Here is a 21,693-nt window from a genome sequence, read left to right on the forward strand (position 1 = left end):
ACAGGCCAATACAGAAAAAAATAATGTTGATTTAAGAGTAATCGTGGTGCAAATTTCTACCAAAGCCAAAACACCCGTGATGAATAACAATACTTTTAGAAAAGGTCAAAATCAGTAGTTAGTGAGATTTTGCTGTGTGTTCTGAAACATTTGGCTTCTTTTCTTTAGAATAGTATATACGTTTTACATTATTTCAGAGATTCAGGAATGGCAAAAAGGGGAAATCCAATCTACTGAGTCTGGAGACTCAGTAGATTAGTTCTCAGGGGGCTTGGCATCAAAGGGTTTTGTTGGGACATGGGGAAGTGGAAGAGGAGAAGTTAGCTCAATACAGCTAGAAAAAAAAAGACTACATATATATTCCTCTCTCTTATCTATCTCTGTATCTATCCATCCATCTATCCATCTATCTACCTATCATGTCAGACCTAGGCCAACTCTAGTTGACAGTAACACCCTAATAACCCAGTTAGTCCAGGTAGTCAAAGGACTAGACAGGCTCCCAGTGTAGGTGATGCTGAGTATACAATCCCTATTACAGAACTATCACTACCGTCAGAGCTTGTTTCTCTGTGAAAATAAGAGGGCCTAACACTCCATGTCTTCTGGCATAATTCTTCTGTGCTCTCAGCCCTCTCATAGGGCTTGGCCCCACCACCAAATGAGCCATGAGAATGCATATACACATATGTAATGTCACACATTATGTATTTAATCACAGAGCAGCCAAACAAAAACAGCAGGAGAAGATTCACTCTGAATAGGAACCCTTCCAGCTGAAATAAAATAATTACATCTTGTGACAGAGTTTGGTAATCCTGGCAAAAGAATATCCCAAGGACCATGTGCCAGCCCTTTGATATTTTGTGAACAGGATGCTCATGGCATGATTGATAGTAGGAGAGAGAAGCAGAGTGACTTCTGAGGTGGGTGATGTTGAGTACTGTAACTTCTCAGGTGAAAGGGGTTTATATTTATGAGCAAGAATGGTGAGCATTTACTTTCATACCTAAGAAAAACAAGACACTTCTGTATAAGGACCCAAGGAGTGATTATATTTGCAGGCATAACCATGGGTCCCAGGCAGCTGGGGCTGCTGTGAGGAGCAGTTCTCACTGTGTCCTTGGAGCACTACAGAGTTCTCCTTTGGGCATGTTCTCTGTGCCCTTCAATATCCGCCTCTTCACCTCCTATCCCTGACTGATAATTCAACGTGTGCCCTGGTGGGACCCAGCCCACATTAAAGTTCACTCTTAAGCCATTATCATCAGCCCTTGAAAAGGGGTTATCAAATTCAACCAGCCTTTATGACAGGGGTCAGCCATATATGGCCCGTGAGGCAATCCTGCCCTCCCCCCAACCTGTTTGGTAAATAAAATTTCATCAGAACATGGCCTTACTCATTTGCTTATGTATTTTCTATGGCTATTTTCATGCTACAACAAGCAGAGATGAGTATTTGCAACAGATTATGTGGCCCACAATGTCTAACGTATTTACTGATCTTTGTGCATGAGATGGAGAAGATGTCACAGGTTTGTATCTGGGAGAATTGTTTTCCAGCTGTTTTTGTGGCAGAAAGACCTTTACAACTGGCACAGATGGATGTTTTTAAAAATTAGTTTAATACATAAATGAGGAGGAAAAAATTAGTTTGACCCACAAGTGGACTAGTGACCTCATTCTGAAACAATCTGGCCCCCAGCCAGCTTTTTCAGAGCTCCCTTGACATCTTTGCTTCTCAGGGTATAGATTGTGGGGTTCAGCATGGGGGTGACTACATTGACAAAGACCTGTACCGGGGTTACCAGAACATCACTCAAAGATGGCTGGGTATAGATGAGGGCACAGGGTCCAAAGAACAGTGTGACCCTGGAGAGGTGGGAAACACAGGTAGGTGCCGCCTTGCGTCTCCCTTCGGCAGAGTGCATCTTCAGGATTGCAGTGACGATGCGGATGTAGGAGGCAAGGATGAGAAGGAAGCGGGTCATGGGCACAAGACCAATGTTGGTGAAGCTCACTGTCTCAATGATAAGGATGTCATCACATGCTAATCTGACTACAGGGAAGATGTCACAAAAGAAATAGTCCACTTCATTAGAGTCACAATATGGTAGTTGGAAGGTCAATGTAGTGAGAATTGTCGCATGAAAGGAGCTAGTAAACCAGATGCTGGCTGCTAGCAGGACATACAGCTGGCGGTTCATGTTGATGGTGTAGCGCAGTGGGTAACAGATGGCGGCACAACGATTGAGGCCATTACCGTGTAGAGCAGGCATTCAGCACTGCCTAGGAAATGGTAAAAAAACGACCTGGCACATACAACCTCCCAGGGAGATGACTCGGCTTCTCGCCAGCAAGTTGGCCAGCATCTTTGGAGTGCTCACAGAAGAGAAACCAATGTCCAGCGCAGAGAGATTACAAAGAAAGAAATACATAGGCGTGTGGAGGTGGGAATCAGACATCACAGCTAAGAGGAGGAGCAGATTTCCTAGCAGTGTGCAGAGGTAGATAATCACAAACAAAACGAACAATTTTCTGCCCCTCTGTGTGGGGGATGCCTAACAGGATGAACTCTGTAACCAAAGTGTAATTCTTTATCTCCACAGAAATTAGATGCTATCCTGAAAAGAGGGAAAACGGCAACAAGGTGATGCTCCAAGGGACCAAATTTTACTGCTTGCTTTCAGTAGATTCATGAGGAAACAGCAATCATAGATTCTATTAATGAAAGGATGGTGTTTGTTGTCACTGTAGGATCAGCAGATATCCCCAGGAACAGGTGTGGTCTCTGGGAGTGAGACTGGATCCTGGCAACTTGACTGGTATGAACGGATTTTCATTTACTATCATCAGGTAGAGAAGAGCAAATGACAGAGAATAGAAGTGTTGAGGACTAAGAAAGGCATAAAAAGACAAAAAAGAAACAGAAATAGAGAAAACATGAGGAAAAAGATGGGGCACAATTATAGTTTACATAGAACTTTCATAGCCATTTTCTAGTTAAGTCTTGATGGAATCTTGTAAGATAGGTGTTGATATTTTTATGTACACAAGATGATGAAACTTTTACTCAGGACCACTCTGGAAGATCTATCAGACACCTTAGAGAACATTCACTTTAACTCAACTGGTCAATTTTACCTGAAAAGCAAAGAGATAGTCTTCCTTCAAAAATTTTCCTTCCTGACTCTTTCAAAACTCTCGGTGACTGATAGCTCCCCAAACCAATGATTACTACATGACAACGAGAGCATAAGATTTTGAATCATAAGTTCTGGGTTCAAATCTTGATCATGCAATTATTGATATATAAGAATGTACAAGTTACCCTGTGTCAGGATCGCTGAATTTCTTTAACTATAAAATTGAAATTATGATAATAATTCTCACATATATTTTATGAATTTCAAATGAAATACTGTGTGTGCAAAGATTTTTTTGAAATATAAATTCTCAGCAAATGTGAAGAAGTGTTTAATTATTTTTATTTAACAGCCGCTATTAAAAATGGTTGGCATCATGTTGTGAAGAGATCTAAACTATCAAACTTTTTGACAAGATTGTTGAAATATAATCCACATACCAGAAACTCATCCTTTTAAAGTGTAGAATTCAATTATGTTTTATAAATTCATACTTTTACAGCAATACCTTAATCCAGTTTTAGAATATTTCTGTTACTTTGAGAGGATTCTCCATGCCCATCTGAAGTTGCTCCCTGCTCCTACCCTTAGCCCTAGGCACCCACTAATCTACACTGTCTCTATTGAGTTGTTTTTTCTGGGCAGTTCCTATAAATAGAATAATACAATATAAGGCCTTTGTATCTGATTTCTTTAAGTTAGCATAATGTTATCAAGATTTGTTCACATTGTGGCTTTTATCGGTTCCACATTCCCTTTTGTGATTCACTAATATTTCACTGTATGAATATACCACATATTTATTATTCATTTATAGACATATAAGCTTGTTCCGCTTGTGGCTATTAATAATGTTGTTATGAAAATTTGTGTACAAGTTTTTTTTTGTGGCCATATGTCTTCGGTTCTCTTGGATATATATCTGGAGGTGAAATGCTGAATGTAGGCTATTGGTATTTAGATTGAGTTACACACAGAAGGAAAAAAATTCATACTGCTTAATTTTCTTACATGTATGTTGTTTCAAACACAAAGCTAGATATAAACTCTTGTTTACAACATTTCTATGGTAATAAAAATGAACCAATGCAAGAAAACAAATATAGAACCAATAAAATTCTAATAAAGAACATTAATTTGATCTAACACGTTGTATTTCTGAAACCAAATCATTGATATTGAATTTTATAATAAAATATTTATATTTGTGAGTCTTGTGTTTTACATGTCAATTTGATTCTACAATTCAAAGTATATTTGGCCATCATTTGAGTCATATTTCTTACCCTTGTTGTTATCTTACTTCTTTTAAAAATGACTTTTATGATTTATCAGAAAAATATTTTTACTGGCTAAATAATTAAACTTTAAAGAAAATACAATTAAAATTTGAGGGAAAACTATCAATCCAAAATGGTCTTCAAATTATGGTAGAAGAATTAGCCAAGGAAGAGTAGTGTTGAATATCAGTATAACAACCATAGCAGGAATAGGTTAATCCTAGAATATGTGGAGATAGCTCTAGATGACCAGCTGCCATCACAGGTTGTTGTACATACCATAGGAGGGCAAAGGAAGATATATCAAAGGAGAAAAGCAGACATTTCCACCCACTAACGTTGTGGGGTTATGTAAGTCCCAGAACTTGGAATCAACTCTGAAAAGATGAAGATGAGGACAGAAAACTCAAAATTGACTGAGTTTACTTACAGGCAACTAGATTATTTTTTCTTATTACTTGACAAAAATGACATCTTGGAATAAAAATGAGCTCAGTTTTAAAAAAAAGCAAAGGAAGTTACATTTTTGTATATCTGAATTTGTAGCATCTGAACAATAGCTTACCCATTTTGCATCTTCCCAGTATGTTTGAAATCTGCTGTTGCTCCTCAAGAGGTATGACAGTGACATCAATTCTATTATGACATATATCTGGGTGTGAATCAAAGGCCTAAAAATATGATGACTGGAGAATTACCTGCAGAGGATAATAGGCCTAGTTAAATTTAATGGACTTTGAAAATTATTTGACCAGTGTATTTCACTTGCAACATTTTCACTGACCTTAAAGCTTACATCTAATTTCACAGGGCTCAGTGAACCAGCTTTGTCTGTTGCTAACTCACTGGGTCCTCTCTTGAAAGGTCTCCGTGGAAACCAGATGCAGAGAGGAAAGGAAAAAGCACAAAATGGTAGCCTCACAATTAATTTCAAGCTTACTGTTTCCTTTTCCTTGGGTCCTGACTACAGAACTAATGGCTTTAGCATGGCTAAATAAATATTATTTATAGCAAATAAATATAAATATATAATACTGTAAGTATAAATACTGTGAAATTCTATTCTATAATAATATAAAATAAAAATAATGTCTACTATATAATACTCAATATACAATATGAAATATTCTTTTTTTAATTCAAGAAAAAGTTAAATAAGAACTAATGACATTTTTCTCATTTTCTTCTTATTCCTATGCCTTAGCCTCTCCTGGACTTTTTTCTCTAAAACCAACTGTTATTTAGAAATTTTCAAATTCTAGAAGCCAATAAAACAAAATTTGAATGTCGTGTCTTCCCTCAGGCCTACCCCAATATACCCAGATCAAACTAACCTTTCTCATTTGAACCCCCTTCAAATTTTAACTGTATTTTTCTTATGACTGGTAATATATAATTTGTTGCATAGTTCGTTTTATAAAGACCTCTAATTCATTTATCTTTTCCACAGCTCCTAGCTAAGTGTCTGTAGATCCTCAATGCTTGTTTGCTACATTAATATATCATCAGCTAGTTAAAATAAGAGAAAACCTACTTAACTCCCAGATCTCTTGATGAGAAGCAGAACTCCCAGTTTAGTGTACTTGTTTTTGTGCACTCATTTAGCTATGTAGAATTTTTTTCTCATTTAAAAGAGCTGTGTTTATGTTAGTGATCTCTGAGGTCCCTTTTAGCTCAAAAGTTATGTTTAATAATTATATATAAAAATAAGATATGATTACTGTGTATGTAGGTAAGCTTTTGCTGTGAAGTCTAGTCTAAATGTTTCTCATTAATTCTCACCATTGGCTTCCAAGTGGATAAGGCCAGCTCTGTAAGTAATAAAACTAGCAGAGGCCTGAGGGCTGCCTACATACAGATATCATTTACAAGGAGATATCCAACTCAATATTAAAAATAGTTAATAGACTTTCAGCTCTGCTCAGCCTCTTGTGCTGAACCACTGCACTAGAAATAAAGATGGGATTAGTGGTAGAAGACATATGGGGCACACAGTGCCTATTCTTGGGGAATTTGCAATGCATTCAGTAGATAAGACAAATACAAAGATAATTATAGAAACTTATTCAAAATCAGACAAGACCAATAGAAGACTTAAATCCTGAATTCATTTTCAATCCGTTTCTTAAAGTAATCTGGGATAGCAGAGAACTTCAGTTTGTTCTCACTCTTTCCATGTTATTTTGTGTATGCTGTTTGGTGTCTCTGTGTCCAGTTGTTTTACCATACTTTTTTTTTTAAAAAAAAAAAGCTTTATATGACATTTAAGGTCTCATCCACCTCCATCCATGTATAAGAACTTAAGCATTTATCTGTCTATTTTGATAGTGATGGCTGGTTATTGTGGACTCCAAAAGATTTTTTTAATATTGGATTAAAAGGAACAGATTCCATTCTATTGGCGTATTATCAAAATTTTTACTGTGATTAATTAATTATATTTGTGTGTGCATGTGTGTGTGTGCATGTAGTGTATGTGTTTCTTTGTAAATATTTAGGGTAATTAAATACTGCTTAATGTCATGAAAATAAGAACATAAATTGCCTCTAACTTTGGGGCTTCAGAATAGTGGGGAGGTGGTTTGTCATGCAGTATACTGGTATACTAAATCTTCACAGCAAGTACTGAGGGAAAAAATTAGCAAGTACCTGACTAATTTAATCTATGAGGACTGTCATGGTTAATAGTCCCTCTTGAAATTCACACTGAGTCTTAGATTGCTTACCCTGGCCCTGCTGCTCAGTTTAAATTCTGGAGTTCGAATTAAGCTTTTCACCATGTGCTGGTCAAAGACAGTTCTCAGCAATGAAATATGATTGACAGATTCCACTGATGCTTCTTTGAAGTGAGAAAAGTTCACACTCAGAATATGCAGCCACTTAGAGCTTTGACATTTAAAACTCCATATTTTCGCTGTTCTTTCTTGTCAATTCCAACCAAGGCTATTTAATTGCATTGCAATTGACAAGTGGCATTTTTACCACTAACTCCCACAAGAAAGGTAACGTTGTAGAAAAGCTATTTTTTTGAGGGTTTTTTATAGCAGTGGGTGGGAGAAAGGTTGCTTTTTTGCTTTTTAATGCAGTGATTTAGGAAAAATCAGCCTCACTTTGGAAATACTGAAAAAAACTGATGTGAATGAAATCATCCATGAACATGTGTCTGGAAAGCAGACTGTGTATTAACATGTATGTGTACACTCATGATTAGTTTTTCCTTGGAAGTACAATTACAGAGTGAATCCAAGACATAAACACTATAGCAAGCCTTCTTTCATTGACTAACTAATCTTTACCTCATGACACAGCTCACAAATGGAAACCAACAATTAAAGGGCAAAATAGTCAAAATCATAATGAGCATTAAAAGCATCTCATAGAATTGAATACCTTTGAGATTAATTAACTAAAAAAAAAAATCTTCTTAATGATTCCCTTCGAGAGATTCTATAGCTTGGTGTAAATGAAACGAGAAGTTTTTGTAAATGTGTTTTCTGCCAGGAGCTTTCCATTATCTAACTGAAAAAACAATGCCCATTTTCTGAGTTTTAACAAATGATGTTCATAGGAGTAACTATGGAAAGCACTTGCTTTGGTCAATAGTGCACATCGCACATTGTATATGAGAGGCGTTGGAGCAGAGCTGGGTTTCAAAGTGAGAGGAAATAAGGGCTGAAGGCTACAGGACATGTGTGTTATTTTGAGCAAGTTGCCCAAGCTCTGTCACGTTTTTCTAAAATGTAAAATACAGATAATAACAATAAGTACTTACCTCATAGGGTTATTATGAGACCCAATGAGACAAGATTGTAAGGAACTAAGCATTGTGTTCAGATCATGGTAAATGCTCTATAAATCTTAGCTAACCACAACAAAACATACATTTGTTTTTGATATCTCAAATATTTCCTGCTGGTAGCTTTATCTTGTTCCATTTACACTTACAATTTTAATAAACCTATTAGTTTGCTCATCTAATCTAAGTCCTATTCAATACAATGCAACCTCTAATCTTGTATTGTTGATTGTGTTAAATTACTTTGAAAAATTCTTAATTTCTTGCAGTATCTACAAGCAACACTTGTCATTTCTCATGTTTCCTGAGGATATGAGGCAAGTTGAGAACAGGGTCCTTTTCTCTGCGTTTTTTTCTTACTGAGTCTTTGTTTATATCTAGCTATAATTTGTCAGCATAGCTAAAGGCCAAATATACAATGGGTTGACACAGACCGTGTAATTCCCATATCTATTACATTTGCGGGGTTACGTGTTCAAGGGTTCAGCATTTCAGTAACTTCATTTGAAGGAAAAGTAATTCTGAGAACTGTAATGGGAAACAAAGCCTCATTCAATTTTACTTCAACCCAACACATTGCATAAGTATAAAATAACTTTTAAAGTGAGTATTTGAAATTAAATTGAAAGCTTCATTATATACAGTATTCAATACTGGCTATGGTAGTTAATGTTATGTGTCAACTTGGCTGGACACTGAATGCCCAAATATTTGGTCAAACATTATTCTGGGTGTGTTTGTGAAGATGTTTTTTATGAGACTGACATTTGAACGAGTAGACTGAGTAAAGCAGATTGCCCTCCCTAACGTGGGTGACCCTCATCCAATCAGGCAAAGGCCTGAGTAGAACAAAAGCACCAAGAAAGATAGAACTTTTACACTTTTAACTGATTGACCTCGAATATGGGACTTCTCCTGCTCTCAGGCTAAAACTTACACCATTGTCTTTCCTGGTGCTCAGGCCTTCGAATTCAGACTGAACTTACACAGTCCGTTCTACTGGGCCTCCACTTGCCAACAGCAGCTCTTGGGGCTTTTCAGCTTCCATAGTCACGTGAACCAATTCCTTATCATCTTATATGTATATTCCTATTGGTTCTGTTTCTTCTTTGAAGCCTGGCTGGCTAACACATTAATTTTGTACTACATGCTAAGCTCTGCACTAAGCTCTTTGCATGGATAACATAATTTTTTCTTCACAATAACCCTATGAGTTAAGTATTTTTATCCTCCTTGTAATACATTTGATAAGACTATACTCAAAGAGCCTAAGGCCACACAAATGATCAGTGACTTTGTGGAAACTTAAAGTCAGATCTGTCTGCCCACAAAGCCCAGCACACTCTTAAACACTACCACTAGTATTCCTGAAGAGTTGTTTCCAAAGAAAAAGCCTTTAAGTTGAACGCTAATTTTCTTTCTTTATTTTTAATTTTATCTATTTTAGGTTCCGGGGTACATGTGTAGGTTTGTTATATAGGTACTCTTTTCATGGGGGCTTGTTCTACAGGTTAGTCTACCACCCCGGTACTAAGCCTAGTACCAGATGGTTACTTTTTCTGATCCTCTCCCTCCTCTGATCAGCCTCCATCCTCAAATAGGCCCCAGTGTCTGTCGTTCTCCTCTTTGCGTCCATGAGTTCTCATCAAATTTAGCTCCCACTTATAAGTGACAATGTGTGATGTTTGATTTTTGTTCTTGTGTTAATTTGCTAAGAATAATAGCCTCCAGTTCCATCCATGTTCCCACAAAAGACATGATCTCATTCCTTCTTTATGGCTGCATCACATTACATTGTACATATGTACCACATTTTCTTTGTCTAATCTCCCTTTGATGGTCATTTAGGTTGATGCCCTGTCTTTTCTTTCGTGAATAGTGCTGCAGTGAACATTCACAAGCATATGTCTTTATGGTAGAAGTAGCATACCTCAAAATAAGAGCCTTCTATGACAAACCCACAGCCAAAATCATTCTGAATGGGCAAAAGTGAGAAGCATTCCCCTTGAAATAAGCAGAAGACAAAGATGTCCTCTCTCAACATCCTTATTCAACATAGTATTGGAAGTCCTGGCTTGAGCAATCAGGCAAGAGTCATCTGTCTTATTTTCTTTACCTCTCTGTTCCTAGTTAACTGTTAAAAGTCATTTTGCCAATCTTATTTTGACATAGTGAGATAATGTTTTATGCCATGGTATAAAGCTGAAATACAGAAAAAAGAAATTATGTCTAAGATGGGAAAACTTTAAAGAAAATGACATGCCAGCTTGGGTGTTGAAGGATGAGTTGAAATTTGTCCAGCAGAGGAATCAGGGAAGAGCATATCAAGAAAGAACATTAAAATGCATGAAGTCATAGAGTTGTGAATGAATCTATTTTAAATGTTTTTAGGTCTTCTCTACAATCTGCACAGAATTAATCATTTCTGCCTTCGTTTTGCTTTTCTAAATTTTATATGCTTTCAGTAAATATTTATCACGTATTATTTTAATTATTTCTATATCTGCCTCCCATCCTTAGCTATAAGCTTCATAAGAATAAGACATACAGATATTTGTAACTTCAGTGTTTAATGTAATACATATCAAATAGATACTTATTGAAAGAACAAATTAATGTTTGAATAAAAATATGAAGTGATATATTTAAAGACTGGCAAGAAGGAGAGAGATGGGGTGTTATTGGGTGAACTTATGGCTTTGAGGAGACTAAAGAGACAGGTTGGTTTTGATCGTTAATTCTGCAGATACAGTACTGAATTATCAACGTATAAGCAAAAAACAATTATTGAAAATCCAAAAGAAACAGAGTAGTATTATGTGGTTTGTATTCTGGAAAGATACTATTTTAGGGTATGAATGAATCTTAGGAACTCTGTCCACATCCCCTCAGCCCACTCCAGAAGTCACCTTCCGAGAGTTTTTTTTTTGTGTGCTAAGGGATCCCCATGTCTTCTACCTAAAGATGTCTCTTGCCACAGAATTCTTTTCGGCTTACTTCTAAAAAGCAGGCCAGAGAATCTAATTAATACTCTCAAAAACATCCACCAACCAATGCAGGGTAAAAATACCCCAGCTTCCTTTGCGCCCCAGTGGGACAGCTTGGAAGCTGTTATACACTGTATTTCAGAGGGCCCCAGTGGGATTTAGCCCCAGTTCACCACAGTGGTAAACCATAGGTACACACTTAGTTGGCTGTTCTTTCCTGTCTTTTTCTCATTCCCTTATCAGATAATGCTTTCTGGGATTATCTTCCAAATCAATTGCGTAGGCCCAAACCTTTGTCTCCATGTCTGCTGTTAGACAAATCTAAACTAAATAAAATGTTCTGTTTCTGTATGCCCTAGTAGAAGGAAATCTTGAAGAGTTTGGTGAAGGTATCTTTGTGTCATATGTATACATGTTAACAGGTACGAAAAACTCACCAAAATGTGTTTATTTAAAATAAAGGAGTTCTGGGCTGGGTGTGGTATCTCACACCTATAATCCCAGCACTTTGGGAGGGTAGGCTGAGAGGATAATTTGAGCCCAAGAATTTGAGACCAGCCTTGCCAACATGGCGAAACTCTGTCTCTACAAAAAGTACAGAAATTGGCCAAGCATGGTGGCCTATGCTGGAGGTCCCAGCTACACAGCAGGCTGAGGATCACTTGAGCCCAGGAGGTAGAGGCTGCCGCGAGCTGTGACTGCACCACCACACTCCAGCCTGGGACACAGAGTGAGACCCTGTCTCAAAACAGAAATGAAAACAGAAAACAATTCTTTCATTTTGGAAGTTTATACTTATTTACTTATGGATAAAACCAGCAGCAAATACATGTTTATATATTCATACAAGGAGACACGACACTTTGGCAATAATGAGTTAATTTCAGACATATGCAATACATAATTATGTGAAGTGAAATAAGTCAGGCACAGAAAGATAAATATATTCTCACTCATATATGGGAGCTAAAATAATTAGGTTCATAGAAGCAGAGAGTAAAATTGTGGTTATTAGGGGCTTGGAAGGGGAAGGGAAAGGGGAGGATAAGAAAAGGTTGGTCGATAGATATGAAGTTACAGGGAGATGGGAGGAAGAAGTTTTAGTGTTCTATAGCACTATATGGTAAATACAGTTAATGATAATTTACCATGTACTTTCAAAAACTAGAGAGGCTTTTGAATATTCACAACACAAAGAAATGATAAATGTTTGAGGTGGTGGATATGCTAATTACCCTGATTTGATCATTATACGCTGTGTACACATATTGAAATATTACTCTGTGTCCCATATATGTGCAGTTATTATATGTCAACTAAAAATAAAAGGGGAGGAAATTGAAATACATATGTAATATTTAAGTGAAAAAAAGCCAATTTCAGTAGAATTATATTAATAAAAGCTCAAAGCTCTGCAACGAAGCGTTACCAACATAGGTGTTTAGGGACACAAACATAGCAGGGAAAATGTAAATAACAACAGGGGAATAATAAACACAAAACTCAGGAGAGTGATAACTTCTAGTGAAAAAAAGGTGTGCGATCAGGCTGAGGTCTACAGGGAACTTCCAAGGTATTAGCATTACCCTTTTCCTTAAACTAGGTAATGGGATACACATGCTCATTGTATCATTGTATCTCTGATCCTCATATTTCACATGCTTTTCATGAATATTAGTTTCTTAATGTTTAATAGTTAATAAAAACATTTTTTAAAACAGACATCTAACAGGACAATAAAGAATGGCCTCTTGATGGTATCATTACTATAGGTTATTAGTGAAACAATAATTAAAATAATATTTTTAAACAAAACATAAAATAAAGGAATGATATGTAGTAGGCTCACCAATGTAGCACTCCAACAATAACAGGTATTGTTGCCCCTCTTATCCTAAGTGAATTAGTGCAACATATGATGTAATAATGCTATTCTCTTAGCTTGACTAATTATTTTTCCGAAGGTGGAGTCAGTATCCTTGACCAAAGTAACTGCAAATTGAGTGACTGAAAACATTATTTTGGACTGGTTATTCATTCATTTCAATCAATTTGATTTAGAACAAACCAGCAAGGACCCGGAGAGAGCAGAGAATAAATAGAACAGGTCCCAAATCCTGTGAATGCTCCTTTGAAAACTCCTCTTCACAGTCATCCCCTGCCATGTCAGTGGCCATCACCTTAGCTTTACTTTTGGTGTCCACATCATAGGTTTCCATTTAGGATGCCCCCATCATAGTTTTGCACTCTTGGGACTGCAGGAAAAACAAAACACCTAAGTGAAATTCAGAACAGGCATCAGTTTTGTAAAAAAAAAAAAAAAATTAGCAGGGAGAAAAAAAAAAAAAAAACTGGGGAAAAAGAAAAACGAAAAAAAAAAAAAAAAAAAAAAAAATGGGGATGGAGAACAAAGTAGCCTTTAAAGAAACTAGAATTCACTTGGCATCAGGTCTTGATTGTCTCTCTTAGGCCATGCTTCAAGCCATTGTCTCAGGAAAGGCTGTGCTGGAGCCTGTTCTGCTCAAAACATCCTCTGATCCTCTGCTTCAATGTTCTTGTTCTTCTCTGGCCTCACTGGTCTTGACACTTGATTTTTTGTCTTGCTTTGCCCTGTGGATTAAATACTCTTCTGGATGGTCTACCTGGTTTGAGGTTTTTCCTTTGACACTTTTTCTCAAGTTCTTCTTACACTACCTCTTAGATTATAGAATACAGAAAAGTCTCATCTCACCCTCATACCCAACATGGGCCTGCACACCTCCAGGCTGGGACTGACTTTCTAGGCTCATGCTTATGTGGAAAGAGAACTCGGACACTACCCAGAGACCTAAGAACAGCATCTCAGAACTGCTGGGACGAGCAGAGAGGTCAACTTGTTTAAAGAGGTAAGGATATAGTTTTTTTTTTGTTCAAGGCATTAAATCCAATGAACAAAGAACTGAGCTGGAGAAGAACCCTGCAAACAGAAGGCATCGTAAATTTTATTTTTCCTGAAGAGGTATTTAGTCACAAACAGCAAAGAGTTAAGAGATACCTACCCAAATAATTATCTCTCACCACCCTCCCCCCACATACAAAGACTGAAAAGTATGTTGCCACTCCTTGGAAAAGACTCCTCAGCCATTCTTAATCTGGAAAAAACAAACAACAAAACATTTTCAATCTTCAGCACCTTTTCTGTAAGGTCCTTTCTTCAGGTGAGAAAAAGTACTCCAGATTTTCTGCTGTATTGTATTTCTTAGTTGTATGTCGTTTGTTTTCTCCATCAGACTGACTTCTATGCAGCTGGGGTCATATCTTTTTCATTTTGGATTCCTCAGCCTTGCACAGAGTTATTCATCAAACAACATCTGAATGAGTGAAAATTTGGAAAGGAATCAGGTCCCATCTTTTATCTTTACAAATTCATCTGTTTTTACTGACTGTGCAGCTTTGACCAGTACACTGATGCGTGGGAAGAGATCTTCAGAGTGGGCTAAAAGAGGCTTGAGAAGGGCTTGCGATTTGGAATAAATCTGAAATAATTTGAGATGTTTTTCTAGCTTCCCTTTGAGGCTCTTGTTTGCCGGAAAACAACAGGAAACAGCACTGAAAGGTTTTTAGGAGCTTGAGTAGTGAGCAGGCAAAAGTTTGTCTCCTTTCTAGGAGCTGCGCAGGCTCACCCACTGGCTGGAGGCATTGACACAGTGTTGCTGGTCTGTTCTGGCTGTTTCTTGACTGCTCTCCGATTCTAAGAAGTGCAGGTGGAGAAAAAGCACTGGTCTCTGCTTCTGTTGTCTCTCCTCTTCCACCATCCTCTTTACAGCCCTTTTGGAGCAAACTTCGCAGCAACATATTTCCCCACTGTGACAGGTTTCTCAGTGAATGCAGTTATGAAAACCATAAACTCACTGGATTGAAACAGCACATTTCTCATTCTTAGCAATTTGCAGCTAAAAAATAAAGAAATATAAGAAGGGAGACCCCTTTTAGTCAATGGAGAAGCCAAAGATACCAAACAGCAACATCTTGGACCCAGCATTGCCTCTTGATTGTACTAAGCAAGACAAAGTCAGACTTTCTCTTTTTTTTTTTTTTTAAGACTGAGTGTTGCTCAGCCACCCAGGCTGGAGTGCAGTGGCACAATCTCGGCTTACTGCAAATACCGTCTCCCAGGTTCAAGTGATTCTCCCATCTCAGCCTCCTGAGTAGCTGGGATTACAGGCACTCGCCATCATACCAAGCTGATTTTTTTATTTTAGTCGACACAGAGTTTCACCATGTTGGCCAGGCTGGTCTTGAACTCCTGACCTCAGGTGATCTGCTCTTCTCAACCTCCCAAAGTGTTAGGATTACAGGCATGAGCCACCGTGCATGACCCAAAGTCAGACTTTCTTTTTTTTTCTTTTCTTTTGACAGTTTTTATATTGTGACAAAGTCAGACTTTCTAATGTAGAATCACAGCACAGCTGCCCCTGCTTGGATTCCCCTACCTATTGTCACACCTCATTCACATGCTGCACCTTCACAGCCAGGGCCTGTTTCTACGTCTAGGCCCTGCGGCCAGGGTTTGGAAGTGATACAGCACATCAGTACCTCTGCTTTATCCATAAGAGATTGCCTTACGTCCCAGTCAGGAGGCTTCCTCTTTATATAAGTAACAGGATGCTATTTAAATCAATATGGATGAGCCAACAAAAAAACCCACTTTTTTTCTTTTATTTTTTTTTGAGAGAATGATTTTTTAAATTGAGGTTAAAAAATACGTAACAAAAAATGAACTATTTTAAAGTGAACAAATCAGTGGCATTTTGTACATTCACATTCACATTGTCCATAGCATGTTCACAGAGTTGTACAATCATCACCTCTACCTAGCTCCAAAACGTTTTCATCACCCCACAATCAAACTAAAAAAAAAGATGAATCTCCTGTTTTAAGGGATTTACCTGCCCTGGATATTTAATAGGGATGGAATCATGTAATATATGACCTATTGCGTCTGGCTGTTTTTCACTGAGCGTTAGCCTTTCAAGTTCATCCACACTGTAGGAGGCATTCCTCATTTCTTTTTGACTGAATAACATTTTTTTTAACAACTTGTAGACCAATAAAAATGAGGGCTTATCCAATGCAGGCATTAGAGGATATAGTCACTGCAGTCAAAATGAAGACATGTCAGGGCATGAGGGAAATGAAGAGGAGGAGGAGATGTGGGAGAATGAAGAAAGTAAAGATTGAGAAGCAGAAGCTCCAGGCTGTTCTGCTTACTGAGGAGAGTTTCTTTCTCTCAATCTTTCTCTCTCTCTTTCTCTCTGTCTCTCCCCTTCTCTGTATGATTTCCTCAACAGAGCACAGGTTCCAGAGTCACAAAACCAGCTCTAGAGTCCTCATTCTGCCATCATTCACTCCTTACATGTCCTTGGACAAGTTACTTTGAATCTGAGTCCCAACATTGTAAAACAGAAATAATAATACCTGCATCCTCAATTGAAAAATATTTGTGAGAACCAAATAAAAATAGTTATAAGCTATGAATTGTGGTTGAAGTGCCAGTTAGTTATTTCTCTCTGCAACTGCTCAGGAAGAAAGCCCAGCTGATGGAGGACCTTCCTTAGTGATGATTTCACCTCCTTATTCCTGAGACTGTAGATTAAAGGGTTCAGCATGGGGGTGACCAAGTTGTTCAGTATCTGAACAGTTGCATCCAACCAGGGGCTTGGGGTCGGTCTCAGGTAAATAAGGACCACTGGCATGTAAAAAAGCAGGATGGCAGTGAGGTGGGCACTGCAGGTAGAGAATGCATGGTGTCGGCCCTCAGCAGAGCGGATCTGCAGGATGGAGCAGATGATGCGGCTGTAGGAGGTGAGAATGAGAAGGAAACAGCTGAGGGGCATGAGGCCCACACTGATGAACCCCACCATCTCCAGGGCTGACGTATCTGCACAAGCCAGTTTCAGCATGACTGGGATATCACAGAAATAATACTCCACCTTATTGGGGCCACAGTAAGGCAATTGAAAGGTGAGAGTGGTTAGAAAGGTGGCCTGAATGCAGCCGAAGAATGAGGTCCCCATGGCTAGGATGACGCAGGCTCTGGGGCTCATGATTATGGTGTAGCGTAGAGGGTGACAAATGGCAACAAAGCGGTCGTAGGCCATCACCGTGTACAGGAAACACTCAGTGCAGCCCAGGAAATGGTAGAAGAAGAGCTGGGATGCGCAGCCTGCATAGGAGATGGCTCGGCTATTTCCTGAAAGATAGCACAGCATCTTAGGGGAACTCACAGAAGGGAAAAATATGTCAAATATAGACAACTTGCACAGGAAGAAGTACATGGGTGTGTGAAGCTGAGCGGAGGAGAGAATAGCCAGCAGGATGAGCAGGTTCCCCATGAGGGTGAAGATGTAGAAGGACAAAAACAGGACCAAGAGCATAGTCTCCAGACCCTCCGTGTGTGGGATGCCCAGCAGGATGAATTCAGTCACCACCGAGAGATTCCTCATGGCTGTGAAAACATCCAACCTTGAAACGGTACCCAAGACACACACCAGAGTCTAAATACCAATGTCAAGTTCTCAAGCTTTTTGCTGATGAGTGCTTTGACTATGTTTTTAACAAAGAACAACTTGCATTCTTATGAAGGGCAAGAGTGAGATCTATGTAAAAAAAAGAAAATCAGGTAATAAAGAAATGGCTGTTTTAGGGTCAGTCTATTCAACTCATGGAAAGAATGCTTTGTAAAGGCAGATGTTTTTCTTTTACAGGATAAGAAGTTTAGAAACATATTTAAACGACTTCAACTTAAGTTAGAAACCTAAGTACTGTGGATTTATTCTTTTTGAGCATATTTACTATTTGAACTCTTGTGATGTCTTTACATAACAGACTTCCACTATTCATTGACCTCTGCAACATAACAAAAAAAAGAATTATTTTAAAGACCAGAAAACTTAATATGGATCCTGACCTTTCCATTTATTAGCTATACTCGTTAAAACAATTTACACCATGTCTTTAACAGGCTTAGTTTCATCATTTACCAAATGGAAATCATTATAGCAACATCCGTAACACAGGTATCCTAGTAGTAAAGTGTATGAAGTATCTGCTAAAATGTCTTGCAAAACTATGAGTCCCAGTGAAAAATTGTTTTCTTTCTTTCATAAGTTATTGGGGTACAAGTGGTATTTAGTTACATGAGTAAGCTCTTTAGTGGTGATTTGGGAGATTTTGGTGTACCCATGGCCTGTGCAGTATACACTGCACTGTATTTGTAGTCTTTTACCCATTGCCCTCCTCTCATTCTTCCCCACAAGTCCCCAAAGTCCATTGTATCATTCTTATGCCTTTGTGTTCTCATAGCTTAGCGCCCTTTGTTTTATACATTTTAAACTTAGTTCTTTAAGTACCTTACTTTAATGTTGTTATTCTGTAATTATTTGCAAAAAAATTATTGTGTTAAATAACATTGTTTAATAGATTTAAGATTACATCCTCTTCAGATTACATCTTTCTAGACTTGAAAGTTTGAAGAGCCCCAGCTCTATCAAGAGATGCTGGTGTGGTTCTGTAGTTCTTATAGTCTTTTCTAAGTTGACCTAAGATGACTGAAATATTGAGAAACAGTATCAGCATGGAAAATATCCAATTTCCTTGTTACTATAATAAAGTAAGAAATACAGTGATTCATGTAAAGGAAGGCAAAGAACAGCACTAACCAGGTAGGCTATATAAGTCAGGAGCAAGGTATAGCACCTGAAACATACAGAGATCTCTCATTATTCACTTAGTAATAATAAGGATGGTACATACACACACACACACACACACACACACACACACACACACACACACACACACCATTTAGTGAATACTTACTGCATTCCAAGACAGGCTCAGCATTTTAAAATTTATTATTTATTTAAAAAATATACCTATGAAAATATTACTATTATTATTACAGTTCTCATTTATAGATAGGAAAGTGAAGCTTAGAAAAATTAAGCAAGTTGCTCAAGGTTAAAAAGCTAGTATGTGACACATTGGTTTTGTGCCATTTCCTGTGCCCTAAGTCATTAGGAAAATGTGCCCTCTGTTTGCCTTTTCTTTCTAAAACAGCTTGCTCCATTGCTCAGCAGTGACACTCTTTCCAGATGCATTCACATCATTGCTTTATATTAAGGTAGGAAAAGACCTCATGTCCTATTTCTTCCTAGTCATTTCCAGTCTCGACTTCAGAGTCCTTTTGCGAAATATCTCACATAGTTTCAGAGGTCATACAACAGGTGTTTTCTATCCCTTTAACACCAGACCTTAGTATCAGCTTTAATTCGGAAGCTTTAAATTTGCAGAGCCACATTCATCATGGGGATTCCAATCATAAGCTGTGGAAAGTGTCATGGAAAAGCATCTCTAAAGAGAACGACTAACTCAGAATTCATCACCCACGTTACCCAAGAATTGGGCAAAAGTAAAGACAATAGAGAAACAGTGATGTTCTGGGGAAGAAATGCTTCTGACAATCTGCCCCTTGTTGCTAATTCTAGCCACACCTGAATAGTCTCTCTGAGTAACTCAAATTGCTGTGAGCATTCATCTTCTTGGTCAGCAAAGGCAAGAGGGAGAGAATCTGGTTCTTGCCTATGATCACACACCATGATATCCTGTGATTCCATAACTTGATTTTTAATTCCATTTCAGGAAGAAGTCACCAAAGACCAGGAAGTTCTCCATTAGTATGTGAGGGGAAGAGGCTAACAGTGAGACATAGGTAGAAGGTTGAATACTCACACAGTCCACCTGAGAACATAGTCAAGTTTTCCAAGTGTTATGACAAGATCTCACATTTAATTTTTCTCAGCAGAGCACAGTGTGCTACAGCTAAAGGAGCCTTAATTCTCCATTTATAAAGAATCAAATCTCATAGGGTTTGTACAATCAAGACCTGTACACACTCACTGTCTCTGGATTGCTTTCTTGGAAGTTCTTTTCAGATCCCCTGAAGGCTTACTTGGGACTCAGTGATAGCTCTGAGGGAGCAATTAGTTTGTCAATGATATTCACCCAATCATGAGATAACAGTAATGATATCATTGGAAAGGGATGCTCTAAAGTGGGAAATATGTTCTTCCAAAGCTGTTTACATAATAGAAAGCCTCCAGTTTTAACATTAAATTACTTTCAATGTTATCCCTGTGTTTGGGTGTTTTTACACCTTCAAGGCTGCTCCAATTCAGCTCAATATTATAAGCTCACGGTCTCATGATAGCTCATGTTATCATTTGTCTCATCACTTTTGACATTATCTGTGCATGCATGTGACTATATGGCTATCTCTAATAAACATCATTATTCTAGACATAAGCCTAATCAGTAATTATTCATTATGAGTTTACTATCATGATGTATCTCCAGGACATTACGCCTACAGAAAAATAGTCTCATATACTGGACACATTGCTGGGAAGATGACCAGTATAAATAAAGGAGCTATAAACCATCTCAAAAGAAAAATAATCAACTAAAATGCTATTATTGAATTAATAATCCATTGTAAGCACTTACCATACACTGTCACGCTAATTTGTTTAATTCATTGTTACATTTAATCTCCAAATGAAACCTTATGAAGTAGATGATATTAGTTGACAAATAAACTGAAAAACAGATTAAATAATTTAGAGATTACACAACTAGAAGGTAAATGAGCTGAGACTCTAATTTCAAAGTGAATTCTTTTAAGCAGTAGGCTATACTGAATTACAGTGATTTGAGTTTTGCTCCAAAAGAAGAGAAATAGAGACATAATGTGGTCTTCAAATGCTTGCAAGGCTGGTGGGTAGGCTTGATATGAGCTGTTTTACACAGACTCAAGAATCATGGGCAAATGTAATAGAAAGATAGACTTATTTTCAATGTAGAAAGAAATTGTTTAATTATTAGAAAACGTATATCAATGAAATAAGCAACCTTATGATGTAATGATCTCATCTCTGGAAGTATTCAAGAAGAGGTAAAAGGAACCATCTTTGAGGTATGCCATTAAGGATATTCTCAATAACATAAAGTCAAAAAAAAGTTTTTTCTTAGTATAAAATTATTTGATTTTATTTCCACCCTAAAAATGTTCAATGATACTGACCTAACCCAATAAAAGTGGAGCTTAAAATTAATGATGATAATGCAACTAATGCCTAAAGCAAAAGCAATTATGAAAATGTCCATAGTAGCAACAAAAGTAGTTACAAAGGTTACAAAACTATTAACCACTATAATACCAAAGCTGTTGCTGAGGCATTTTTAAAAGAGGAGAACAGCAGCTTATGGAGGAAGTACAGATACTGCTCAGACAGGGTCTCAGAGGATGAAAGCAGCTTGTTGGGGTGTCTTAGTCAAAATTCATCCAAGCTTTAATAATAGCTGACATTTTCTGTGGATGTGTTACATACTGGAATTGTGATGAGGGATCTGTGTTTAATATCGTTCAATGTTTATCAAAAATT

At 37.6% G+C, this 21,693-nt stretch overlaps 1 protein-coding gene and 1 pseudogene across 1 annotated transcript; both read right to left on the reverse strand.

The window, feature by feature from the left end:
* Positions 1-1,679: 1,679 nt before the first annotated feature.
* Positions 1,680-2,438, reverse strand: LOC108306981 (annotated as a pseudogene).
* Positions 2,439-15,891: 13,453 nt separating this feature from the next.
* LOC108301108 (olfactory receptor 149-like) lies at positions 15,892-18,172 on the reverse strand. Its single transcript, XM_017524159.2, has one exon. It carries the CDS (start codon positions 17,692-17,694, stop codon positions 16,720-16,722), a length of 975 nt encoding a protein of 324 aa, XP_017379648.1. The 5' UTR covers positions 17,695-18,172; the 3' UTR covers positions 15,892-16,719.
* Between the last annotated feature and the right edge of the window lie 3,521 nt (positions 18,173-21,693).

The sequence above is a fragment of the Cebus imitator genome, unplaced genomic scaffold, assembly GCF_001604975.1.
Source record: "Cebus imitator isolate Cc_AM_T3 unplaced genomic scaffold, Cebus_imitator-1.0 Scaffold0, whole genome shotgun sequence".
Classification (NCBI taxonomy): domain Eukaryota; kingdom Metazoa; phylum Chordata; class Mammalia; order Primates; family Cebidae; genus Cebus; species Cebus imitator.

Coding starts and splice junctions, on each gene's coding strand:
- LOC108301108 (XM_017524159.2), bottom strand. CDS start 17,694: ATGAGGAATCTCTCGGTGGTGACTGAATTCATCCTGCTGGGCATCCCA.